This window comes from Ochotona princeps, chromosome 1 (genome assembly GCF_030435755.1).
Source record: "Ochotona princeps isolate mOchPri1 chromosome 1, mOchPri1.hap1, whole genome shotgun sequence".
Taxonomy (NCBI): Eukaryota; Metazoa; Chordata; class Mammalia; order Lagomorpha; family Ochotonidae; genus Ochotona; species Ochotona princeps.
In genome coordinates this window covers 19,868,190-19,896,115 of record NC_080832.1, presented here as the reverse complement: position 1 = coordinate 19,896,115, position 27,926 = coordinate 19,868,190, and the positions used below count along the sequence as shown (strand labels likewise).

The following is a 27,926-nucleotide window of genomic DNA, read 5'->3' as shown; positions in this document are numbered from 1 at the left end:
AGGCAGCACCCTGTGTTGAGAGAACCTTTGTAATGAAGCCCAGGAGCTTAATGTGGTCAGGAGGAAAACTAGACTCTCGGGTGCCAAGAGCCTTTCTCAAACTTAGACTTGCTTATTATGAATATAGGAGTTTTAGCAACAACAACAACAACAATAATAACAGCATATCTGGCATACTCCCTCCCTACCCCTGGTTTGCTAGCTCTTCATTGGCTACTAGCGGTGCAGTCTGAGAGGCACAAGAAGCCGCACAGTGGTCCAGTGTCTGACTTTGGCCTGAATCTTGAACAATAGTTGCTGCTATCATGTGTGCTCAACTGCTATTGGTTCCAGACACTATTGCTAGATAACTGTGCTAAAAGTTAGATATTAGAGCGTGTGTGTGTTTAAATATGTAATTTGAAAATATGTATCATTAATGACAATTTTGATTTAGCTGCAACATTAAAATCTTCATTGACTTTTGCATTTAATGAATTTGTTGTTTTTAAACCTTTCTCAATTGAAGTTCTAATCAGAACATTTTTAGGAGCAGGGGTGAAAGTTTAGCTTCACTTAAACGAACAAGTGTGCAAAAGACAAAAACTATTCTGAGAATCATAGATTTGCATGAAAAAAACTTCACTAGGGAAAAAATAGTCATTGCCTCCGTTTGGGAGATGGAACATCATTTCAGATAATTGGAGACCGTCTTTCATGTGTTCTCTTTGGTTTAGTTTTGATTTCATGTGCTTTAATTTGTTTCTATCTACAATTTTTCTTAGTGTATTCTAAAGAATCTAAAACACTTCTGAGGATCGCATTACTACTTGTGAAATTATCTTCCCTCTGCACCAGTGGATGTAATTTTTTTGTCAGTCTTAAAAGACAAAAGTATTTTAACAGGCTGTTTAAGCAATCTGACATTAGTGAAAACCCCCAAAACCTATCTAATGTTTAGTTCAAAAACACTGAAACAATTCTTGTTGTGTAAATCCTTTATTTTCATGCCTTTTACTGTGTTCCTGTTTAAATTCTATAGGAATCAACTTTTAGACATTGATATCTTTATGAAGTTTACATTTGGTTTTACATCTAATAGCTTAGACGCTGGTGGGGAATCATTCCCTTGGGAAGTGTGGTTGAATGTTGTCCTGCAGAAAACATTCCATCATCTGGTGAGGACAGGAGGTTATATATTCAAGCTTTGCTTCTCTTTCCACAGGCTCTGAGGCGAGAGTTAAAAGAGAAAGAATATTCTGTCCTGAATGCTGTGGACCAAGCTCGCATTTTCCTAGCTGATCAGCCAATTGAGGCTCCCGAAGAACCGCGAAGAAACTTACAATCAAAAGCAGGTGAGAATGATTGCTTTGATACATCACAAACACGCTAGAGAGGCAAACTCAAATACGTTTCCTCACAGCATTTCGAATATAACATTTAAAACTTTTAAAGTATTGTTTTCATCAAATGTGCCATTTTTATCCATTAATATAGATTCTTTAATTTAGAAAATGAGTTTGCAGTGTATTTCTTATCAATGTTTAAAGTAACTCGGGGCAGAACAATCCATGTATTTATAAAGCATACTGTAAGCATAAAAATAATGCCTCTCAGTACGGAAGTTTGTATTTCTTATTTAGCAGCACATTGCCCGAAAATAACCACCAGTAGAATGTTATTAAAAGCTGAATTGTACACATATAAAATATTTGAATACCTATAAACTTTTTAAATTTCTATTGAAATGAGATACCAAAGTACTTTTCTTTTACAGACTGAAAATACCATTTGTTGAATGTAACAACATATAGCATTTATGTACTTCACCTTAAAATTGAAATAGTATCTACTTTACCAGTAGATAGCAATGTGTCATATACATTTCAGAAAAACTGCATAATGAATTTGGGACCCCCCCCACACACATATATTTGTTACGATTTTTTCATTCTGATGTGTTTTTAAGAATGAACTTACCATTCAAAATATTTTGCCAGCATTCACTGCACATCATAAAAGCAAACCAGAAATGCTGCCTTGTGCTGTGTCCGACAATGTGCATCATGACCATTTATTACTTGCTAGGGAAACACAGTTGGAAAATTCTTTCTTCTGCTATAGCTGGCATTGAGTATGGGTCAGACACTTGAATAGGTAGCCATGTGCCTGCTGAGGCTTAGCAGGAAGTTCCGCAGTCTGCATAAATCTCCCGTCAAGGGGAATGCCCCTTTGAACTTTGTTATGTGTGTTCCACACATACACACACGCACACACACACACAGAGTGCACTTAGTATCCTGTTGGGCATTTGTTTTTATATTCCAGCAATGGGATCACTTGTCTTCCTTGCTAGCACTCTGAAATGCTACTTTATTATGGAATCTTCACCCATCATCAAACCCCATATTCTCCAGATCAGTTCATTGTTGTTTCTGTCTTTGAAGATGTGTTTTTTCTAAATATTGAGTCGTATCTCTTTTACTTAGACATACAGTTCATGTATACACAGCATGCACATGCGTACATGCAACACAAACTGAGCTAATGTCACATGTGCAGTCTTTCTTGTATTGGCCCAGGATGGTTTTCGACAGAATGAATTGCTGCTGTTGGTGCCACTTCGCACACTGTGTTGTCCCCTGCATGTGGCATACAATATCTGCTCATGTATTCTGTCTCTCCCTCTTTAGTCTGTCCATTTTGAGTGAATCTTACCATAAGTTGTATCCATGCTCTTTTCCTGAATAATCATTTTTACTGACTGCATTACATACTGAAAATTTCTTGGCTTCAGCAGTGAATGATATTTACATGTCCTTCTCATCAGAACGTGCAGTTTTCAATCTAGTTAATCACCCTTTGCACAGTTCTAGAACCAATGCATTGAGTATATTTTTCTACATCTTTGAGTAATCTTAGAACTGTCTGACATGACTGTGACACATTCCCTTCTCCCAATTCTTGAGTTCATGTCAAAACAACACCTTGAGAAGTGCTTGTATCTCTAACATATTAAGTGAAGTAAGAACCTTAGGGAAGAAGCAGTTGAAGCTTACTCACTTTACAGATGAGAACACTGAAGTTCACCTAGGAGCGGTGGCCTGATAGCTAACATAAAAGCATTTGAAAACTTCATGGAAGATAGAGTTAAAAGATAAGTTTACTGGGTGCAAAAGAATTTGAAATCAGTACACTAGAGGGCTTCAAAAAAGCATTTGCAAGTGTATATTATGGAATGTGCATGTATTAAAAATCCTTTGGAAGGATAATTGCATTAGAACTTTTTGTCAGAATCTTGAGTCAATAAAGTGCAACTAAATGGTAAGAACTGACTTGATATATATATAATCGCACATTAATGAGTTTAAGATTAAATGGGAATATGCACTAAATTTCCTACATATATAAGTGATCAGCACACTATGCACTTCCTTTCTTGTATCTGTGGGCGAACTCTTTGCTCTCTGTCACCCTGAATCTGTTTCTTGCTGTGGTCTTTGTATCTTGCTTCCTGCAGCTCCTTCCTCTGGATTGCTTAGGCCAGTAACCTTTGGGTCACCTTAGTCCCAGTTCATTTCATCAGCAAATCTTATTATTGCTACCTTCAGCATATATCCAGAGTCTCATCTTTTTCGCTACTTCCATCACAACTTCTCATTTGAATCATTGCAGGTTCCTTCAGCTCATCTCCCAGCCGCACCTGCCTCTTGTAAGACATTTTCATCAAAGCAGCCCTCATGAGCATTTGAAAACTGTAAACAGTATCAGACCACTTCTCTGCTGCACTCCTCTGCGGCCTCCTCCTGCTGCTCAGAGAAGTCAGATCCTGTGAAATAGCTCACAGGCTGTATGTCAGCTGGCTGCCTGCTTCAGCTCTGACAGGGGCTCCGATTACTTTGACTTCTGTTTTTTGTTGTTGCTGTTATTAGTCTCCTTTGTAGATATTTACCCAACCATCTTCCTGACCTGGGAACTCTTCCTCTGGGTACCTATGTGATGTTCCCTGTCTCCTTCATGACTTTATCTGTGGTCTTTTTTTTTTAAAGGATTTATTTGTTTGAATTGGAAAGGTAGATTTACAAAGAGAAATAGAGACAGAGAGAAAGATCTTCTGTCTGCTCTTTCACTCTTCAAATGGCTGCAATGGCCGGAGCTGAGCTGATTCAAAGCCAGGAGCCAGGAGCTTCTTCCAGATCTCCCATGTGGGTACACAGTCCCAAGGCTTTCGGCCATCCTCCACTGCTTTCTCAGGTCACAAACAGGAAAATGGATGGGTAGTGGAGCGGGTGGGACACAAACTGGTGTCCGTTACTGGTGATGCTGGTAATTACAGGTGGAGGATTAGCCAGTTGATTCATTGTCTTTGGACAGGTCTTTGTGCCAGCCTTCCCCAAGCATCCCCTATCTCAAATTCAGTGTTCTTTGTATCCTTTTCCTGTTTCCCTGTTGTTTGTTTCCCTACATACTCTGCCAAATTATTTTACCTCTTGCTTTACGCATTAGCTCTTCCTCTCATACCACAGAGAAAACCAAGCTTTTTTTTTAAATTTTATTTTATTTGCAGTGATGTGTTGGGTAATATCTAGTCAACACTTGGCCCATGCTAGGTTTTTATTACACTGTTACTTACTGAAGACATGGGTGTTTTCACTAAGCACGGTCAGAGATAGAGAGAGAAGTGCAAGGCATATGCTCCTGAGGAAGTTTCAGTTTGTTTGTAGATCAAGTCTAGCACAAAATGGTGAGAAGGCAGACAATATGGAACTGTTGCCATTCAGGGCATCGGTGTGTCCTTAAGGATCCACATGTGTGCCAATCCACCCCCCACTTGGCCCACTAAAGAATGACACTGAGACATAGAAGCAGAACAGGCTGTTCCTGACACATCCAAATGGTGTGGTTAGGTGGTGATTAGATTCAGTGAAAAGGAGCATTTGTGTCTGGGGACAAGCTCCTTAGAAGAGTGACGCAGGAGTGAGGAACAGGGCTGCTGTGTGTTGGGGAATTCAGTAGCCTGGAGGTCAATGCTTGTGGCTGAATGAGAAGTGGGGAAGAGGAGCATTTAGGCATCAAATACTGTGGGATTTAAATCATAGAGGACCTGGAAGGCCAGGCAGGCCAGTTAGACTTCACGCAGTAAGACAGCGCTGGGTGGATTCATTTCTTTAGAGTAGAGAGAAATTTAAGTTCATTTGTCTTACGTTGTCCAATCTGATTGACCTTGAATGTGTGTGAATGCGTGTGCGTGTTTGCCTTACTTTCTCAGGACTTTATAAAAAGGAGAGATGTTTTTATACAAGTTTCTTCATAGCGAGAAAAGTGTTGTTATGTCACCAAATCTGTTTCTCTTTAACATGGATTTTTCTCAGAGGTCAGTCATTTAAATGGTTAAAGATATTGCTTCTTGAGTTTTTGTTACGCTGTTACAGTCAGGCTGCTTTTCAGTTCCAGGTTTAAATTCTGGAGCTGGGGACCAAGAAAAAGACATATCAGTTTAACTCTGTGGGTTTTTTTGTTTTGTTTTATGATTGGTGATTTTCATACTCTCAGCTTTCCTGATATTGTTTTCTGAAATGCGAGTTGATTTTACCTGCTGGTAAAAGTAAATGGAAGAAAATGATCCGTAATGGCTTTTATGCTTTTGTTGTTTACTGTAACCTCTGTACTGCTGCTGTCAGAGGCAGGGAGGATTTGAACTTTAGCTATCCTGTGGTGACACTAAAATACACAACGTGAGCGAGGAAGAAATCATGTTCTGAGTTTTCTCTTCAGATTTGTTGAGTATGTTTTGCATAACATGCTATAGAATACCTACCTGTGTGGACCCATCTCTTTACTTCTAAGTAACTGTTTCCAAAAAGAAACCCTTTTCTTCATTAATTTTTTTTCTCCTAGTTTTAATGAAATATATATATGGAATGCAGAGCAAGAAGTGAGAGAGAGAGGGAGGGATCTCCTGTCCCTTGGTTCATGCTCCTTGCTTCTTCAACAGCCAGAACTAAACCAGCCAGGATTCAGGAACTCTACCCAGATCTCCCATGCAGGCATCGGGGTGCCAGATATCTGAGCCATTGCCTGCTGCTTCTCCTGTGTGCATCAGTGGGAAGTTGGAAGTAAAAGTGGAGCCAAGACTTGAACCCAGATAATTTGATAGGTGATATTGGCATTCCAAGTGGATTCCTAACTACTGTGCCACATGTCCACTAACCCAGGGCTTTTCAATATTTTTGTATATTATCAATCATCTCATAATGTTATATGTAAATATTTGGGAAAAAAACCTATGACTATTATGGTTTCACATTAGGTTCTTACTCCTTTTCACAAGATGGGTTTCAATACTCTCTTAACTAATATCTTGGCATTCACACAGAATTCTATACCAAAAGCACAAATTTACCTAGAATTTACTGTCAGGTTGAAAAATGTCCAGGAGCCCCTGGAATGAGATCCAAGCTCTTAGCCCTGGCACAAGAAGGCTGCATGGTGATTTGACTTCGTTTTTCCTGTCTGTCCCCAACTCACACTTGCAATAATTCAGGGTGTTCTACAAGGAATGGTTTTTCTGGCCTGTTTCTTGTTGTTCATCCTAGTTTTGTGCCTTACGTTCCTTCTTGATCATATTTTTCCTCATCTCTGTGCATCTACCGTTTCCTCATCTCTGTGCATCTACCGTTTGCCCTGCCTGACTTAGCCCCAACTTCTCGTCTTCCTGGATGTTTCAACTGTCAAAACTATCTCTCCTGATTCCCTGTCACAGGAAGCTCAGTCCTTCTCTTTTCCTTCATGACCGTTCTCATTTACTGGGGATTTGAAAAATGACCTGAGAAACCAACATGAATATTATATAGCTAATTATCATGTAGATTCTATTCTTAACTCATAGGAAAGCCGCTCAGGTACTTTCTCGGTGATTTTCACTCTAGGCAAGGTTGTAATGAGTTGAATTTGATGTTCAGTGAATTATGAATAAGAATGTAAGTGAGAAGAAAGGGAAAGTTGATAGCGAAAAGTATTTCTGGGGAGTGGGCATTTGGCCTAGTGGTTAAGGTCACTGCCTCCCACTTTGAAATGTCTGGGTTCAATTCTGTAGTAACTCCAACTTCCTGCTAGTGCAGACTTGGGTTGCTACCACGTGCAGAGGGAGACCTGTACTGTTGCCAGCTTTGTTGCAGCTCTGTCTTTTACCAGCGTTTAGAGGCATGAACCAACTGATGCCTTCTCCCCCACATACCTTTGTCTATCTCTACGTCACATATATAAAAAATAAATAAAAACTAATTGTACTAAACAAATATAAACAGTGAAAGACCAAACTGGCAATCTGACAATGAAGAGAATTTTTTTTACAACTTTTTACAATAAATTAAGAAAACGAAATTATGAACTATAATTTATATTTTGAAGGCAGATTATAGGTCAGTTAAGAATAGGTATAGGAATTTATACTGTATCAAAATGGCAACCATAAAAATATTGTTATATGGGGCAAATATATTTATCTGGAAAACTCAATTACTTACAACAATGCATTCTGCTTAGAAATTATTATTAAGAAAATATTATTTTAGTTGAGCTGAAATTATATGAATGAGTATGGACAGTCTACAAATCCCCTAAATTTGTGAATTGTCCACTTGTCTTGTTGGAGTAATAGGAAATATTTAATTTTATTTAATCTGTGTTGTAGAAATATACACTTTCTTCTTTTATTGCCGTTAAGCTGTTTTGCTCATTTTTACTTGCCTAGCATTTACTAAAATGTAGAAGAGTGACTCTCATAATCCCACCTCCCAAAGTCTTCGATAGTCATTCTCAGAACTGTCCTATTTCTTGGGCGAATCATACAACATGGCATCACATTCTTTTAATAACTTTTGCAATGCTGACCAAGGCCATCCAGCTGTTGAGGGCAGAGGCAGAAATGGAGTGCCACGCTTTAGTATTGGTGACCTTCGCTTCTCTCATCCCTGCAGTGTTTCTCCTGTATCTGTTCTTTGCTGGAGCATCTGGCCACTGACCTGCTAGCTCCTCCTTGACTTGTTAACCTCTTTTCCCTCTTACTTTAAACTTATTTCAAAGGAAGAGGAAGAAAAACAGAGACAGGGAGAGACAGACAGCAATCTTTCATTTCCTGCTTTACTTGACACACTCCCACCACAACCAGGGTGGAGCCAGACTGAGCATGGTGTGCATAGTTCTGGGTTCCTCTCTTGTCCTCCCAATCTCCCGTTGCTCTTTGCTGCCTCAGCTCTGAATTCCTGTGGAAACCACAGAACTGTACAATGCAGCAGAGCCACACATCTGTGGGGCTCACAGTCACAGTCTTAGACCTTGAATAGCCCAATCTTCTGAGATTATCAGGTAACACCTGTTTCTTCTTGCCTGTTTGTATCTGGTTCATGCCTACTTGGATGCCGTCTATTTGCACAAGAAAGTTTGTGCTTCCCTTCCTGTGCCTGCTTGCATGCCACACGCAGATGCAGAGAGACAGGCTGGCATGTGCAATGCCGACTCCCAACACGCACGTGGTCTATGATATGAGGCTATGATATGGATCACTGATAAAACTGCTAATAACTTTATAAGACATTTCTCCTCTGAAATATATTTAATAATTTGAATTTTATTTTTCATATTATTTACATAGTGAAATAGTTTTTCAGCACACAAAATATTGTTTATATTTGCATAAGAAAAACTCATCCTCAGCGTCTGGTGTAGGCTTTAGGATGCTACTTGGGACTCTTGTGTCCTATGAGAAGGTGTCTAATTTTTAACCCCAGATGCAGATCCTGACTGTAACTTCCTGCTCAACTCCAATAGTTCCTTTTCTTGCCATCCACGTGGGAGACTCCCTGCAGCTGGCTTGACCTAACCAAGACCCCACTCTGTAGGCTGTCTCAAGAGTAAGTTAGCAAATAGGAGGTTTTTCTCTGTCTCTGCCCTTTAAATGCATATGATTTCTTAAATGAAGAGATTTCAGGGTTTTGTTCACAAATTTCCTCGTGATCTTTTGTAAAGATTGTCCTTGTCGAAGTACTGTATTTACTACAGCTATTTTTTGAGCTTTTTTAAACACCATTTCTGTTTGGACCTGCTGTTAACTTTGCTTCATTGAAATCACATTTTGTTTGTCATCTAGAAGATGTGTGTGTAGTTTTACATGTGGGTATGGTCAAGCACAAGTTCACATGGTTGTATCTGAATGTATCTGCGATTAATGGCTAATAATCATCTTTCAGATGAAGCAACCTGTACAGACTCATGTGTCCTTTTAGAGCCCTTGACAACCATGTGATTTTAGTAGTCTGCAGTTTTTATACTCAGGTTATACTTTTTTCTTTTAGTTATTAAATGCTTCCTAATACTTTAGAGTAACAAATATTAGTAATATTTCATTTTTTATTAAAAATCTAATTTATTTTATGATAGGACAAAGAAGTAAGAAATGATACATTTCAGTCTACCATGTCCATCTTTGTGTGTCAGTAATGGGAAACTTGAGCCATTAAAATTTTGTCATCACGTGAGTGAAAACGTGAAATTATTTTATGATGAACAGAAATTACTTTTATACTGACTTCCAGTATAAATTAAGGATACAGCAGGATTTCTTTATATCTAATAAAATAAGAACAAATTACCCAACACAAATCATCAAAACTCTCAGGGCTTGTTTTTGTTTTTCTAATGGCAACTTTATTAATTGGAACCTCATTCATTGTAAATGAGAGACAGTGAACATTGGGTGGTTTAGGCAGCAAGGCAATCACGAGTCCCATAACTAAGCTGCAGTATGGGCAAGGGTGTGGCTGTCCCTGGAGCCTGAATTGCCACCCAGAAGCTTCCCTCTGTGGCTGCTGCTGCCTCTCCCTACGTGGTGTGATTGGCTTAGCCTTCTCTTACTGTGCCCTTTCAGGGCGGCATAGATAACTGCTCTTCTTCATATCTGGAATGTCCCAGGAAACAGCTCTGCACGACTGCAGTTGATTTACTTGAGGTTAGGATCTGGCTGAGACTGGCAGGCCTCGTCATCAGTATACATCATTGGACGAACCTCAAGCCTGGGTTATTTCTTGTTACTGGGATTGGATCCCATTGACTGAAGGAGAGCAGTGTAGGCAGTCATAGTGTGCAGGGTCAGGAGGTCAGGTGCAGTGGTGCTCCTAGCCACAAGGCTCTTGCAGGGTCCCAGGCAGCACGGAGTAGCCTGTGGTGAGACAGAGGGACTTAGTTTCACTCTCATGTCTTCTTGTGGAACCCCGGTCCCTTAGGATTAGTGTTGCAGCCTGATGGACTGACCTAACTATAACTACCTCCCATGCACCTCCAGATCATCTAGTCAGATTAAGTTTTTATCCTCATCATTACATTTCAACATGAATTTTGGCGGGAGCACTCACACTACACTGGCTGGGGGGAAATGAGAAGTGTTAACCGTGGCGTTCCCAGCAAGCCAGCCTTTTTGGTGCTCATAGTGTGGCAGATATGGTGTGGAGTTCCTCATGTGGCTTGTTTCACTGGACTCTCACAACATCTCTATGAGATGTGATCACTATTGCTAGCCCTTGCAGATGAGAAAACTAAGTCTGAGATACTGATAAGCACCCTGTCAATCAAAAAGTAGAAATGGGAACCAAAGCTTTCCTCACTGAACTCTGCTGTTAACCTCCAGAGTGCAGCAGTCGCAACCCTTCCTCTAAGGGCTCAGTAGAAACTGGATTTTATTTTCTGTATCTATCTACTTTGGAAAGATGGCAAACATTTATTGCCCTTAGTTCATCCCTTCAGTGAAATAGCACACTGCTTTATGGACTTGCATCCCAGTTCAGTGATTTATTCCCACTGAAAGAAAAGGTGTTTAGGCCATATTAGACTCTTGTCATTTTCATATAAAAACTTGAGGTGTAAGTAAGTGCTTTCAGGCCTATATACCAGAGCAATAATTTAGTTAGCTTCTCAACTCCAAATTAGATTAGTAAAGTTGTAATACATGAAAAAGCACAGAAAATCATATTGTTACTTTGTTTTCCAATGTCCTTAACCACAAAGCAACAATGTGATTCTTCCCTAATTAGTGCTCAGTCATATTTATGTGGATGTTATGAATCTAGTCCTAATTCTTCTACAATTTAATGGATCTGTTGAGGAAGCCTATATATTTGGTAAAAAAATGTTAAAATTTATCTCATGGTACCACATACAATAGCAGTCCCATCTAAATAAATAAGTCAAAAATCCTGTTGAAGAATTACGGAACGGATGTGAGTTTGATGGACACAGTACTTTCATTGTTCACCATCTGGTATGTTCTCTAATCAGTGCTTCAACTATTCACAAATTACACAGGCTCACAGAAGAAAGATGAACATGATTTACACGTATGAATTCTGTACTCAGCACCTGGGAGGTCACGGTCTAGTTTCAGCATAAAGGATGGGGATTATTAAACTCTTAACTATAGTTGTGTGCTTTTCTAATGTTTTATTTATTTCTTGTTTCGCATTAGAAATCTGGGATCTACTGAGTGTATGAGAGGTTTTGGATTCTTTAAGAAAGTATAATCCTAGCCAGTCCGTGCCTCCTCAGTTAAACACACTTGTTTGGCAGTAACTAAACCTATACCTTATATAGGTTCTTGATTGACTCATGACTGCCTCATGAGTGACTTTTAGCTTGATCGATCATCAGCTACTGTGTTTCTCCAGAAAGCAGCTTTGGGAGAAGTGGGCATACTGTGACCAGAAGGGGAAAACTTTTCATTCAAGGCTTTCTTAAAGTAGAAAAGATTTAAGTCACAGATGTTTGCAGCACTGCGTTGGTTTATTTCTTGTCAACAAGTGTGTGTCAGATGTCAGCCACAAGCCAGTTTGGGTTCTGGGTGTGGGGGTTCATTAGCCCTTGTCCTCCTGGCACTTGCATCGTCAGCTGCTCTTCTCCCTGTTCACTGCCATCTCCCTGTCCCCAGTGACTTGTCTGCTGCAGACCAAGACATTGAGTAGCTTGAAGAAATCCTAAAATTGATTCAACTGTGAAGAGATTCTGGGAATACTCAGTTGGAAAGTTGAGTGTTGGGTCTCAGCTTGCTTCCTGCTCTCTTCCCTAAGGGCTCATCTCTTTAGTGACTTCCCCCTGCTTCCTCCCAAATCACCACTGGCTTGGATTAGTTGGACCCACTTTCTGGAGACACCGACATTTGCCTGTATTGTGGCTGCTATTCTACATCCACCCACTTCTGTTGAGAAATGCCATTTGTCTCCGTGTGCCATGTGGTCTTTGTTACTATTTCCTTTTCATTTCCTCCTTACGCCACTTAATATCTTACATTCAGTACTAGAGGAATATATCCCTTATTCTCTTCACTAAATGTGTCATACTCCACAGTTTTTGTTTGTTATGTTTTGTTTGTTTCCAAAGTCCCTTGGCAGCACAGGTGGAGCCATTTCATCTGTATCATATTCTTCTTGAAAGACCTAGACTACACATGAGCCAGTTAACTCCATTCAGAGTAATCTCTTCCTGTTGTCACCCCTCCAATTTTCAGATGAGCGTAATTAGAGACATTAATCAGCAGAGGACACTTGATGATGCACTTGTAACCTGCTTCATAATGAATTGTCATCAGTCAGTAGGCAGACTAGGAAATGGGCAGTCCTCTTAATTACTGATGAAAGGTTTCAGAGAGATTGAGTTAATCTTAATCACTAATCAGAAAATTTGTATTTCTCGTTACTTTAATCAGAAAATTGTTTTAGGCTTTAAGTGAAAGAGAGTGAGAAAGCACAAGAATCGGAGAAGAAAGGAGAGAAAGGGCAAGGGAATAAGGGAGAAATGTTGAGAACAAATCATCTCTTTTCGCTTGAATTCTTTTTTCCCTGTTCAACTTAGTTTGGTTATGTAGAATTCCCAATAGCTGTCTAAATTTCCTAGACTTATCAATAAAATAATTAAAGGAATGAAAAAAAAAACTAACCTTCATTGCAGGGCCTCTGTGTGCCATGCATATACCAGTAGCTTTACTGATAACAACTGAAATTCAAAGAGAAAGACATGTATCTACTATTTCTAGAGTCGGTAGCATGGGGACCAGAATGCAATCTCCTAGTCTCACCTTACGCGAAATTGTCCAGTGGTGAAAATACAACCTCCAAAATTTTGTATGTTTGTGAAATATAGCAGGATTAAACATATCAGCAAAAAATAGCACATGGTGCACATATAAATTTAGAATTTGAACTTTTTAAAGCTTAATCTTTTTTTCGCAATAAGACATTGTCTTGTAAAATATTTGAAGTTGGGCCTGCTGTGATAGCCTAGTGGCTAAATCCTCACCTTGCACCTGCCTGGATCCTAAATGGGCGCCGGTTTATACCCCAACTGCTCAACTTCCCACTCAGCTCATGCTTGTGTCCAGGGAAATCAGTAGAGAATGATCCAATACCTTGAGACCACGCACCCACGTGGGAAACTTGGAAGAAGCTTCTGGTTTGTGGCATTGGATTGACTCAGCTCTGGCCGTTGCGGCCGCCTGGGCAGTGAACCAGTTAACAGAAAATCTTTCTTCCTCACTCCTCCTCTCTGTAAATCTACCTTTCCAATGAGGTCAATATAAGAAGGAGGAAAAAGCTTCCACTAAAACTATGACCTTAGATATTTTCAGTGAAAAATAAAGCTATAAGTTCAGTTCAATTCTGTAATGATCTCTTGTGTAAGGTATTGTAAAACCAACACGGAGAGAAAGAAAACATTTCTGACATAGTCTTTATGAGCTAAGATTAAAAAGTCACATTGGAGGTTATGAGTATCTGTACCACAATAGAGGAAGATGGAAAAACTTTAGTAAAACCTATAGTGAGTGAATTCTAATAGACATCTATCCATTTTTCCCCATTGCAGAAGCATAGTTTCATTTTAAAAATTAATTTTTGTCCAGCCACACAAAGAGATTCTGTTTTGCTATTAAAATTTCTTTGAGATGCAGTAGTTATACCTTTTTCATATGATTGAATTTAGAGGAACATTAGACTTTGAGAGTAAACACTTTTTTTTAGCATGGGGGGAAATGGGGTCCCACTTGAGAAAACTGGGCTCACAAAGCTGTGTCACTTACATAGGAGCCACTTCATGATGGGAGCAGGGCAGGGCTGATTCCCAATCCCGCTGTCCACTTCCGGTTCAGGATTGTTTTTCTACTCATTTCGGTGAACCCCATTATAGTCTTTCTCCCAAAAGTATAAGTACATACATATAATTAATCTTCATATTTAAAGAAAGAAAGGTAATTGGACCCGAGGGAAAATGTAAGGGTAGATCTTTTCTTTGTCCTCCCTTCCACCTTCCTTCCTCCTCGTTCTTCTTCCTAAATGATAATTATCTCCGTGAGAGTACTGTGGTTCAGTGGTGTGTGTTGCAACTTGGGACTTTGAGTGCCATTTCTGTTTCTGATCCAGCTCCTTGCTGATAGCACACCCTTGAAGACAGCAGATGATGTGCTAGAGTCTCTACCCAGACGTGAGACCAGGAAGGTGTTCCTGGTTCTTGGTTTCAGCCTGAGCTGCCCAGGCTTCTGTGGGCATTTGGAGGCTAAACCAGTAGATGAAAGATACCTATTGCGGTCTCTCTTTCTCCCCCGATTAAAAAAAAAAAAAAACGTTAAAAAGATAATTATCCTTTCTACCTTTAATATATAACTCATTAAAGAAATTGCTAGTTAAAATTGTGACACAGGGCCCAGCACAGTAGCCTAGCAGCTTAAGTCCTTGTGTTGCATGTGTCGGGATCCCATTTGGACGCTGGTTCTAATCCCAGCAACCCTGCTTCCCATTCAACTCCGTGCTTGTGACCTGGGAAAGCAGTTGAGGAAGGTTGTTGGGATGCTGTACCCCAGGTGGGAGACCCAGAAGAGGCTCTGGGCTCCTGGCTTCGGACTGGCTCAGCTCCAGCCATTGTGGCTGCCTGGGAAGTGAATCCATGGACTGAAGATCTTCCTCTCTGTATATCTGACTTTGCAATAAAAATAAGCAAATCTTTTTTAAAAATTGTGACACATAAATAGAAAAATACAGCCTTTAAAATTTGTAACATATAATATATGAATATATATGAATGTATAAATAATAGAGATAAATATAATTCAACTCTCAAAAATTTGGTCACTGCAGTGGGAAGACCTTGAGCTGATGTGATGTGACTGCAGCTTTCAAAGTCGGCATCCCCTAGGGGCACTGTTTGTGTCCCAGCGGCTCCTTTTCTTATTCAGCTGTTAGTGGGCTGGGAAGAGCAACAGATACCCAAGTGCTTGGACCCATTACCCAAGTGGGTTACCTGGAGGAAGTTCCTGACTCCTGCCTTTGTTCTGGCCCAGTACTGGCAGTGAACCTGCAGGTGGAAGATGTTTGTTTCTTACTCTCTCTGTAATTCCGTCAAATACATAGATTAATATAAATAGATAAATGAAAGAGTGAATGAGTGAGTGAATGGCAAGGCCTGAAGGGAGAACAGCTAGTGACGGTGCAACGTGTACACATGTCCACCACACACGAGCAGAAATGCAACACAGGAAAGCTCTGCTGGCCTCAGAATTGTCAGTGCATTTATTTGGTTCTATCCTGCTGTTATTTGTGTCTCTGGGATTAGCCTATTAGTGCTTTTTTTTTTTATTGTACATGTTATATTTCTCTTTTTTTAAATTAATTTCATTGCATTTTGTGACACAGTTTTATAGGTGCTGGGATTCCCCCCACCCCTCCCCAAACTCTCCCCCCATGGTGGATTCCTCCACCTTGTTGCATAACCACAGTTCGAGTTCAGTTGAGATTCTTTCATTGCAAGCATATACCAAGCATAGAGTCCAGCATCTTATTGTCCTGGTAAGTTCAACGGCTTGTTGGGGAAACCTTCCCTGGTCTGAAGATAGAGCTGGCAGAGTATCATCCCGATCAATTAAAAGCCCCAGCATAACATCAGCAACAATTTATAACGTTATGGAATTAATTGACATAGTATTGAGTAACCAATATGTTAAAAGTAAAAAAATGTAAATTCTTTTTTTTTTTTTAAAGATTTATTCATTTTACCACAGCCAGATATACACAGAGGAGAAGAGACAGAGAGGAAGATCTTCCATCCGATGATTCACTCCCCAAGTGAGCCACAACAGGCCGGTGCTGCGCCGATCCGAAGCTGGGAACCTGGAACTCCCACGGTCTGCCCCGCGCGGGTGCAGTGTCCCAATGCCTTCCCAGGCCACAAGCAGGGAGCTGGATGGGAAGTGGAGCTGCCGGGACTAGAACCGGCGCCCATATGGGATGCCGGGGCTTTCAAGGCGAGGACTTTAGTTGCTAGGCCATGCCGCCGGGCCCAAAAAATGTAAATTCTTAACCACATCCTGTGACTACTTCATTGACATTTCGATTTTAGTTTATACACAACCGGGTTCTTCTATACATCTTAAAATGGCTATAGATTACTATTTAGCTGTCTCATGTCTATTTTCATTATAATATTTAGCATTTTATAGCGTTGAAGCATAATTTTGCTGAACCTGGCTTTTTATTCGGGTAGTCTAGACTGGCTTATATCTCTAACAAGACATATGTCAATAGTTTAGGTGCAGAACAGTTTTAGGAGGGGTGTGCAGAGAAATCCTCAATACCCAGTGAGGAGTAACTAATCTTTGTGTCCCACCTAGTGACATATGAGTGAATCCACGCTGATCGTTTCCTATCTGATTCTCTTTTTTTAATCTTTTATTTATTTATTTATTTTTATACATTTTATTATTATTATTATTATTATTTTATAGTACAGTTTCATATTCCCTTATCCTCTCCCCAGATCCCTACCCCCCCAGTTCCTCTATATCATCACTAACATATAGTTCTTCATACTCAGTCATATGTCCATCATTGCGGGCCTGGACAATGGCAGAGAGTCCAGAATCCTATTGTCAAGATATAGTAAACAGTTTCATTGTAAGTCCATCTTTGTCTGGAAGCAGAAATGCATGCCACACTGTATCCTCACATCTGGATGTTAGTCTCCATTTCACAGCTACTGTACATCCCCTTAAATGAAAAGTCATGTTTCAAAATAAACAATAGAAAGAAAAGAGGAAATTTACAATGCCATGAAGTTAAATGACACGTTACTAGATATGACAGTCTCCATTACACAACTACTGTACATCCCCTTAAATGAAAAGTCATGATGTTTTCTCCTCTTAAATTCAGCTCCCAAGGGATGATACCAGTCTCTATCACCTCACCATGCATTCATAGCACACCTTACAGCTCGAGATTGCTAAGCCCCCAATAGTCTGTTGGGTTCCCCGAATCTTATTCCAGGAAAATTGCTTTTAGATAGGGATGCAAATGACTGGAATCTTCTGGAAATTTAGACAGCTTGACTTTTAAATACCATTTAAATAACCACAGGTAGACAAATTCAAACTGAGAATATAAAACAAATTTTGGAAGAGCTTGTATCAACTCATGCTGTGATGAAATTCATCTAAGCATGAAGTTCAAGGTATTTACTTAATTTTAGGTATGATATGGGACATTTTGAGGTGGACTAGAAATTACTTGAAGCACTGATACTGTAAGATGTAATATTATCAAAAGAAAAATACAGATGATCCCCACTTTACAATGTCTTAATGTAAGTTTTTTGGTTGTTGATAGTATAAAAATAGATTCATGCAGCCGTCCTGATTTATAATTTCAGTACAGTATTCATTAAGGTACATGAGCTATCCAATACCCTAATGCAAAACAGGCTTAGTGTTACATAATTTTACCCAAGTAGATTGAATAAGCTATCAGGTTTTGGGGGGGATTAGGATGTGGAATGCCTTCTCAACTTCAGGCTTTCAGCTTAGGATAGGTTTGTCAAGCGGGATCCCTTGAGAAGTGGAGGGGAGTCTGTATGTACTTCTGTCTCTAATTAGTGTGCGTTTTGCCTTGACTGTGTGTTTCTGACTGACCTCTATCCCTTGGACCCTTGGGACCCTATCAAACGTTAGGGCAGGTAGACAGGAAGGAGGATATCCTCAGAGAGTGTGGTGAAGTCCCAGCAATGTTTGGCAGCACTAGAGACCTTTCCAACCTGCTTCAGGAATTTACCCCTCTGTGTTTGCCTGGCATTACATGATGTCTGCAATTTCTGTCTGAATGTCAAAGTTTATTTCAGAATTTCTTCAAGTTCCTTTGATGTACATTTAGGATGCTCCTTTAAATCTTGCTATCCTCATCGGAAATGTGCAAGCACTTGCTGTATTTCTGGGCTGCAAGAAATGTCCTTTATTAAAAATGAACTTCTAAGTACATTACAGATGACAAAGTATCTAAGATATCTTATTTGTCTTCAGTTAATATTTTTTTAGGAACACAATATGCATCTTATTTTCTGAGAATTTTTCTTCATTACTTACAGCTCTTGTCTGCTAATTATACTCTCCATTTCTTTTGTGGATGTTGAAATGAAAAATGATCTGTGGGTTTTATGTAACTAAATTATGATAAAGAAGAACTATTTTATTTCTTGAATTTTCTTGTTATACTTACGGTTTGCAAAAATAGTATGATTTTGAAGTCAACATAACATCCATTAGGCCATTTATTAAATATGTATAATTACTCCCTTCTTGTTCTGTCATACATTTCCATGCATGGGAAGCTGTAGAGGAAACACGGAAATGGTGTTTCTAATGCTTTTCACTCTGAATCTGGTGGCAATACTTACAGATGGAACATTCTCATCAGGGTGTGCAGAAGGTACATTTTATCAGGTGTCCAAATGATTCTTTGTTTTTTTTTGTAATCACAGAATTGACTCCCGAGGAAAGAGCCCAAAAGATTGCCAAAGCCATGCGTAAACAGTCATGTGAAGTCAAAGAGAAGTGGGAAAGTCTAAACGCTGTTACTAGTAATTGGCAAAAGCAAGTGGATAAGGCATTGGAGAAGCTCCGAGACCTCCAGGGAGCGATGGACGACCTGGATGCTGACCTGAAGGAGGCAGAGGCCGTGCGGAATGGCTGGAAGCCCGTAGGAGACTTGCTCATCGACTCGCTGCAGGATCATATCGAAAAAACCATGGTCAGTCTTGTTGTCTTTGACAAGGGATTTTTTTTTTAAAGAAACATTTAATCAGCAGACACAAATAAAGAGAACCACATGCAAAGGTACTTCAGAAACTTCATGGGCTCTGAGCAAAGTAACATGAATTTTATATTGCACTAAAACAAACTTATCTTTGACTTCCATTGCTTCATGAAGTTTTAAGGGATCTTGTATGACCACTGGACCTCTCCCCTCTGCCCAGGAGCTCAATCATGTACTTTTCAAGTGTTGCTCACTGTTAGCGACTCTTCTGTAAAAATCACTAATATGACTTTTATAAATGATTAATTTTTCTGTATACTTTTTTCATCCAGTTTGTGCACCTCTAAGGAATATAATTGAGTTTACCAATTATTTTTAAAGGTTAATTTCTTTATTTTTAACTCAGCGTTGCAAGGAGAGAAGGAGAGTTAGAGAAGGGAGAGATCTTCCACCTGCTGGTTCACTCCCCCAGGTAGCCACAATGGCCGCAGGCGGGCCAGGCCAGAGTCAGGATCCAGGAACTTCAGCTGAGCCTCCCCTGTAGGTGACAGGAGCCCAGACATTTGTGCCATCCTCTGCTGCTTTTCCCAGCTCTGAGTGGAGAGCTGGATCCGAAGTGGAACAGCCAAGACATAAACTAGTGTCCATACAACATGCATGCCAGCGTCACAGACAGCAGCCTTGCTTGTTACGTTGCAACATCAAGCTTACTTTACCTGATTTTCTAAAAAAAGAAAATTAAGGATTCATTTATTTTTATCGGAAAGGCAGATCAGATGTACAGAGAGAAGCAAAGACAAAGATCTTCCATTGGCTGGGTTACTCCCAAGTAGCCACTACAGCCTGAGTCGAGCCAATCAAAAGACAGGAGACAGTAGTTTCCTTCACATCTCCTAGGTGGGTACAGGGCCCCAAGGCTTTGGGCCATCCTTGACTGTTTCTCCAGGTCATAAGCAGGGAGCTGGATGGGAAGTAGAGCAGTTCGGACATGAACCTGCACCCGTGTGGGGTCCTGGTGCTTGCGAGCTGAGGATTTAGCCATTGAGCCATCCCAGTAGGCCCTTTTTTTCTAAAATTTTGAGAGTCCCTTTAGTCTTCGTATTTCCCCTCTACCCTTTTTTGTTTTCCTTATATTTATTTCTCTAAAAACCTGAGTTATTTGCTTTGTAGTGTTTCCCACAGCTTGGATTTTGTAAGATTGTATCCAGAAGCTGTAGCCTGTAGGTTCCTCTCTGTGACTCCTGGAACTTAGTTCAGTTTCATGGCTAATCAAAAGCATATTGTTTTACTAGGAATTTTTACATAAAAATTTCATCTCCTTATTGGTAAAATAGTAGATTTGCTGTAAATTGTTTCCATACTCAGGAAATGCCTGAAGTTAAAGATGTTAGAACTATGGTCTAGACTTCCTTTGTTTCTCATGTTCTAGAACATCTTCAGAAAAAAGTAAATGATACTTAGACAATAAGAAACAGAAATAACAGAATTGGATTTTGTAGGTAGTAGGCTACTGGCTAAGTAACCAAAAATCAAATCAAAGCATAAGCTCCTGAAAAATTATCAAGTATTAGACGGACAATATTTCTTATGAATGGAGTGTTTTTGCAAAGATATACATTTGGATAGATATACATTTTGCAAAGATATACAGATGGATAACCATAGTCTCTTGTTTGCCTAGAGTTTAATAAGAAAGTAAAACCTAGAAAATCAGCTAAATACTTTGATAAATCACATAATGAATGTATGTCTAGATTTAGGACCAGTAATAAAAGTAGCTTACATCAGTTGGGGCTTATTAGATGTTATTAAGAACAGTTCTTAGCAACTTCACATAGATACATGTTTAAATTCTCAAAGCAACCCAACAACACAGGTAGCACTATATGGATATTAATGTGAGAGGAGTAGACAGAAGGAGAGAGCCCTTCTATCTGCTGATTGATTCCCCAAATTGCTGAACCATCCAGGGCTGGACCAAGAACTTCTTCTCAATCTTGCTTGTGTACACAGGAGTCCAAGTTCTTGGGCCATCTTCCACTGACTTTTTAGATGCATCAGCAGGGATCTTGATTGGAAGTGGAACAGCTACACTTCAATTGGTGCCCAGGTGGGGTGAACACTTCATTACCCACTGCACCACATGCCAGCCTCATTTGTCAGTTGTAGAAATGAAACTGATAAATTTTCTAAGCCCTTTCAGTGAGAAAGTGGTAGAGATTCAAAGATATTTGTTCACACCGCAGAAATTTTTTTCGCATCATTTTGATCAAGAATTTAAAGCTTTACAAGTTGAATGTTTGACTTCAAACAATTTTTATTAATAAAATTTTATCACTGTTTATCATGTTTCAATGCAAATATACCTGAGTTTCAGCTGCCCTTTGAAATGGGGGGAAACTGTCTCGATAACTCTAGTTAAAACAGTTTTTATAGATGTATCTGAGTTTGAAATATCTCAGAAAGCAAAGCATTTAGTGTAATTTCTCCAGGAATATGCCTACCTCATAATTGTTTAAAGATTTATTTCATTATTTTTGGAATGCTGAATTAAAGACAGAGAAAGAGGGAGAGTGGGTGACACAGAGAGGTAGAGGGAGCAGCGAAGAGTTGAGGAGAGAGCCTGATCTTCCATCTGCTGCTTTGCTGCTTATGTGGCCACAGCAGCAAGGACTAGGCCAAGGTGGACTTTGGGGCCTGGAACAGCATTCTGGTTTCCCACAAGGTGGCAAGGACTCAAGCATTTGAGCTACCATCCAGCATTTGCACAGGCATATTAACAGGGAGTTAGAACTCTAACAGGTTGTCATATGGGGTGGCACATTGCAAATAATAGCTTGGCTCCCTATACCATGATGCTGGCTCCACACAATATATTTCAATAGTTTTAAACAAATATTAAAACTTTGAATCAGTGGTTTGCAACTGATGTCTTGTTGGACTGCAAAAAATGCCTCTGCATTAGAGCAGGTATTTTTCCCATTTGAATTTAGAAGTATAAACTTATATTACAGGATGATTAGTGTTGAGAGAAAAAAAATGAATAAAGGCACAAAGGTTTGGGAGTTTTAAGTTTCATTTGACTGATATGGAAGTGAGTAATTCCTTTAATCAAAGTCAAAATAGCTCTGTTCAACTCTCTGATGAAGTAGAAAACTGGGAAAAATACAATTAATATAAGTGCTTAAACCGTGCATTAAAATATTTTAACATCTTAGGAAAAAGAAAAGCCCAGCTCTCATTAGATCAAATGAAATAGATCCAAAGTCTGGGATTTTTTTTAGATTGCTTTCAAATATACTCCAAATCCCACTGAAGCCACATGCAAATAAAAAATAAATACTAATCTTTGCTAAATAATAAATATGATAAAGCAACGGAAAAACAAAGTATTTAAGGCAATCACAAAACTTGTTTCCTAAAATTGCCCTCAATCAATCTTATTTACAGAGTATATAAACCTTCTGGGATGAAAAGGCATTTGGATTCACACCTGCCAATGAGCCGCCAGTTAGACCTTTGATACGAGCAGATGTTTCTGTTTTACAGCAAGGAAGGGCAAGTAGACCCATATTCTCCATAGGAAAGTGCAGTCAAAACATGATAAATTGGTTCTTTATAATAGAACATACGGCTGTTTTGAAATCATTTTAAAACTTTCAAGTCCCTTGATTTGAAAGCTCTTAAAAAGAAAAGACAAACTTTCTTGATAAAAAGATTCCTCTTTGCCATAAAACTCTTGACCATAAAAATGAAAACAGTCTAAAGGCTGTGTTATTTATAACTCTTTTAATGTTTTTACCTATGTCTGGTAGTAAAATGACACCATCTTTTGTAATGGAGAAATTTTACTTTCTTTATTTTCTATTTTTAAAAAGCTCTGTTATTGAAGTTGCAATCTAATTTTAAAAAATTGCCATATTTTGAAATAAAACTATCAGTGTTTGAAAGCATATAAATTCCAAAACATCCTGTAGCATTTCACTTTTAGTCTTTAGTACCAAAAAAGTAAGCAAACATATTGATTCAAAGAAAAAGTCAGATACTTGAGAGAATGGCAGAAAGCAAGAGGGAAAGGCAGACACCAAAATTTTCATCTGTTGGTTCAATTCTGAAATGACTGCAAGAAGCAGGGCTGGTCCAGACTTCATCCAGATCTCCCACTTGAATGGCAGGGAGTCAAGTGCTTGAATCAGCATTAATTTCATTCTAGACACCGATAAGAAGTTCTAACAAAGTGCGCCTGCCAGGACTTGAACTGGAGCTCCTATATTGGAAGTATTTATCTCAAGCAGTGTCTTAAAACACTTCACCAGTGGCTTTGCCACAATGCCCACCCCAAAAGACATTGAGTTTTAAACTTGCTCACAGCTCTCAAGTCTTACAAGGTACCCATGAGGAGAATATAAATGGGTAATGTTAAAATCACAACTAAGAAATCCTTGAATGATTTGAGCTTATAATTATTTTCAGACTGAATTGTGGGGAACCTAGGCCTCTTAAAAGTTTCTACTGAAAAATTCACTTTTCATAACCTCTCCCAGCCTGCCCTGTGTTCAGTGCTTCTGTGTTAATTGTTGATTCTTTACATCTGTAGTACCTGGGACCACATGTCTGCTTTGGCTATCTTTGTGTTTGCACATTCTAACTGCCATGTTTGTACATTCTGCAATAGTGGAGAGATATTGCCACGTTCTAAATTCCTTCTCCTACTTTTCTGCAGCAATATTCATGATGTTGCAGGCTACCCTTCTAGTTGCTTTTGACATGCTGTTTCTTGAAGGATTATATTGATATTCCCTCCTTCTCAACATACTGACTCCATGTAACTGTTTCCAGTGTCATTTGTACACTACATCCTCCATTATCTGTATTCCTCCTGCCAGCTCTGGATCTATTTTTGTTGACTCTTTTCATAGTTTTTAAACCATGAGTGCATTTGGAACCTGCTCAAGAATGTGTGGGACAGGAATTAGACTTAGCAGTTGAAGATCCCATGGGGGACACCACATCCCATATTGGAGAGGGTGGGCTTATGCTGTGGATTCCAGACTCATGCTCATGTAGAACCTCAAATAGTGAGAGTCCTGCTACCCATGTGAAAGACTTGGGAAAAGTTTCTGGTTCTGAGTGCCCAGCTTAGCTTGGCCCATTGCAGGCATAGGAAGAGTAAACATCTGGGTGGGAGAGTTTTGTGTCATGCACGTGCGTGCCAATGAATTTAGAAGAAGTTCAAAATGCTAGCTCATATCCTCTGATTTTCTTAGAATCAATTTCCTTTAAATATGAAGTTAATTAATACCATTTGATGATTGTTAGTCACAATGCTTAATTTTTTTGTACATTTGTGGGAAAGGTACAATATTTTACCAATCTATCCTGTTACAATGTGTCAGCTGAGACTTGAATTGACATAAGACAGTTTAACAATAAAGGCATGTCACTTCACTTCATGTGGATTTTTGCATGACATGGGGGTCCCCATAAGGAAATAAAACTCAGAGAAGTGTCAAACCTCAGTTGTTTCATATTAGGTTTAAAAAAGAGAGGCCAATCTGGAAAAGTAATGAATGATGTGTGGAGAGTAATGAAGGGTGTGAATTGTTTTAACAGGTTCTTCCTGTTTGCATATAACCCCCTGTCTCCACTTGCCATTCTGGGTGACAGGAAGGTCACTTTCTCTGGCATACGAGGACAACCTCTTTATTCTGGAAGTTTTAGCTGCTGCTTTCAGGAGGAAAATGAGGAGGGTCTGGGTTCCCTTCTTATACCAACAGTTGTTACAAATGACTTTAGCTTCAACTAATCCTTACGCACATTTAGCATCTGTTGGAGAACATTTTCTGCCACTCTTCACATATTGTGGGAGGAGAGTTATGTGACAGTCAACAAAGGTTTTGGTCAGAGAAGGAAAGGAGTTAGTGAACAGAGACTTTCTTACAATCATTGGGAAGAACTCAAATCAATAGTGTGGTGTTTTAATAAAATATAGTACACTCAAAGTACTTTGGGTACTTGGTTTCGTTAACTAAACTTGGTGATGAGGAAAAAGCCCCATAGACACAAGCTTAATCGCCTTACAAAGTAGGCAATGTAGAAATGATAAAACCTGAAGGCAGATGTTAACAGGATGTTTAGGTTACTTATTACCTTGGAGTTATGTTTCACACATGATTAACTCTCATGTTGTGACATGCTAGAGAATACAGCGGAGTGTACTTCAAAAATTCATTTGAAATGGAATTATTATATAGCTTTATTTTAGTGCAACATATTTTAAATCCTGTTTCATAATATGTGCTTTTTTTCATTGACTTTTGGGGAATTCTTCACATGCATGGATTTCAAATTTTCACTTGAAGATGAACTTATCTTTTTAGCCCCTTTTTCCAAAAAGCTTGTTGAAGTATCCTTTTATATTATTCTCTCTAACCTCCCTAATCTGTTTCCCCTGCTATTTTGACTTAGTGGTGTCTTTGGTATCTTTTTTATGGGCCTTCCTCAGTAGACATGCATTCTGTCCCACAGTGTTGCAGGTCATGTGTGAATACTGAGGAATATCTATTCCTTAGACGTTTCTGTATTTTGTTGGGGACACCAACCATCTCCAGACTTGAAATACCAACAAACAAGTACTATGATAAAGAATGCCCTTTTAAGACATGTAACAACTTGTTTGGTAGGGTGTCAGATAATCAGAAAGGCCCCATCCTAGAATGCAATTTGTATGTCTTTTATGTGATGGCTCTAGTTCTGGATAAATTGGAGAGAACTCATGCCAGGGGCCTCCAGCAACAGCAGGGCAGAAAAGGCCTTGGGGAAGTACTTCTGTGTGTGGAACACCATAGTTGAGGCGTTTAGCAACTCTACAGGGCCTCTACAGGGCTTATGTGGAGAATGGAGAAAACTATTGCTTTCATTATCCTGTTGGCTCTAACATAGTTTTGTTTATTTCTTCTCATCTTCCTATATGAGGGTTCTTCAAAAACAAGTCATAGAAAATATGTATTATGCCAAACTTTGTATAGATTTATACGTTTTTCGCACCAAAATAAGCTCATTTAATTCAATATTGCCAGAAATTCCTGGTAATCCCTTTACGCATCCCTCACCCTCCCACGCACCAACACTCCGCTGTGCTCATGCAGGTGTTGATCAGATCTGAGATTCCTTTATCTTTCTGCAGACTCCACTCTTCCTGCCCCACCCTTAGCTACAGACAGTGATAGTAAATGATTTTAAAAGGTCAGAGGTCAACTCTCAGCGTTCAATCTATGTAGGCTTATAGCAGAACATGCTGTTTTTAACTGGCTGCCTGCTACATCACTGTAATTGGAGACATGGTCAAATCAAGTTGATTCAGGTAAAAAAAAAATAAGGTAGCATATTAAAAAAGGTTTTTAAAGGAAAACATGGATGGAAAATAAAAAAAACAAGACTAGAAATCTCTATGGCAAAAAAAATGGCAGACTAAGGAAGAAAATACATAATCGTTTAAATGAGTGCCTTAGTATTTTTATCCCTACACGGTTAGACTCTTGGGCTGTTCATTCTAGTTACTGATGTGTGAGCAACTGTAAGTTAATGAGCTGTCAAATGGAAGTTTTAAATCCTGGCTTGTCTTGTCCGTTTTGTCTAGGCATTTAGAGAAGAAATTGCACCCATCAACTTCAAAGTGAAAACAGTGAATGACTTATCCAGTCAGCTGTCTCCACTTGACCTGCATCCCTCTGTAAAGATGTCTCGCCAGCTTGATGACCTTAATATGCGTTGGAAGCTGCTACAGGTATTGCCCTCACCCCTTTCCAGCATGGGCTTACTCCCTGGAGAGTCTCTAAACTTTTCCTTGGCATTCAGCTACACAACATTTGTTTTTCTGTCTTTATTGCCTGTCTTTCATAGCATATGACAACATTAGCTGTTTCATTATCTTGAACCGAAAGGCCTCACCACTTTGTGACAATAGATTTTCATTTAATGTTTTGTTGTACTGTTCATGGTATTTGTAGATTCAGTAAATCATAGTAATTGAAACCTGTGATAGGTTCAAGAAACATTTTTTCCATCATGACTCATTAAGGGGTCATTTTTCTTGCCTTTTCCCCGTGTATGTATGTTCTTATCTTTTGAAAAACTGAAACAGCCTTCGTCTTTTTTGTCCTAACTGGTAACAATTTGGGCATTTTTATTCTCTTCACATGTAGGCCGTGGTGATGTTTATTTTTCACTCTGATTTGAGCAGCTCTAGTGCAGCTGTTTCAGTGAATTCTTACTTGACGTGCTCAACTCCTATACAGTAGAACCAAACTGCAAGTACCTCTCTTGTGTACTGTCGTTTTTTTTTTTAAGATTTATTCATTTTCACCACAAAGATATACAGAGCGAAGGAGAGACAGAGAGGAAGATCCTCCGTCCGATGATTCACTCTCCAAGCGAGGCGGTGCTGCGCAGATCCAAAGCCGGGAACCAGGAACCTCCTCCGGGTCTCCCATGTGGGTGCAAGGTCCCAAAGCCTTGGGCTGTCCTCGACTGCTTTCCCAGGCCACAAGCAGGGAGCTGGATGGGAAGTGGAGCTGCCAGGATCAGAACCGGCACCCATATGGGATCCCGGGCGCTCAAGGCGAGGACCCCAGCTGCCAGGCCACACCGCCGGGCCCTCTTGCGTACTATTGAATATCAGCATTTATAAGTCACCATGCCTGCCTACCGGAGATAGGTCCAGCTGACTCGAGAGCTTGCAAAGGGTGCGTGGATCAGCAAGGAGACCAGAAGGGAGCAGAGGCAAGGCATGGACCACTATGGCATGATGCTCATAATGGACAGTTCAGAAAAATTGCC

General features: G+C 39.5%; 1 protein-coding gene across 7 annotated transcripts in view; it reads left to right on the top strand.

Moving 5' to 3' along the window:
* The window catches only part of UTRN (utrophin), a 507,084-nt gene that overhangs the window by 382,431 nt on the left and 96,727 nt on the right, over window positions 1-27,926 (top strand). For all 7 annotated transcript variants that reach the window (XM_058667660.1, XM_058667612.1, XM_058667721.1 and 4 more), the window contains 3 exons: window positions 1,205-1,334; window positions 18,814-19,082; window positions 26,728-26,874. In XM_058667660.1, the coding sequence (XP_058523643.1) occupies window positions 1,205-1,334; window positions 18,814-19,082; window positions 26,728-26,874 (546 nt within the window). The remainder of the gene's footprint in view (window positions 1-1,204; window positions 1,335-18,813; window positions 19,083-26,727; window positions 26,875-27,926) is intronic.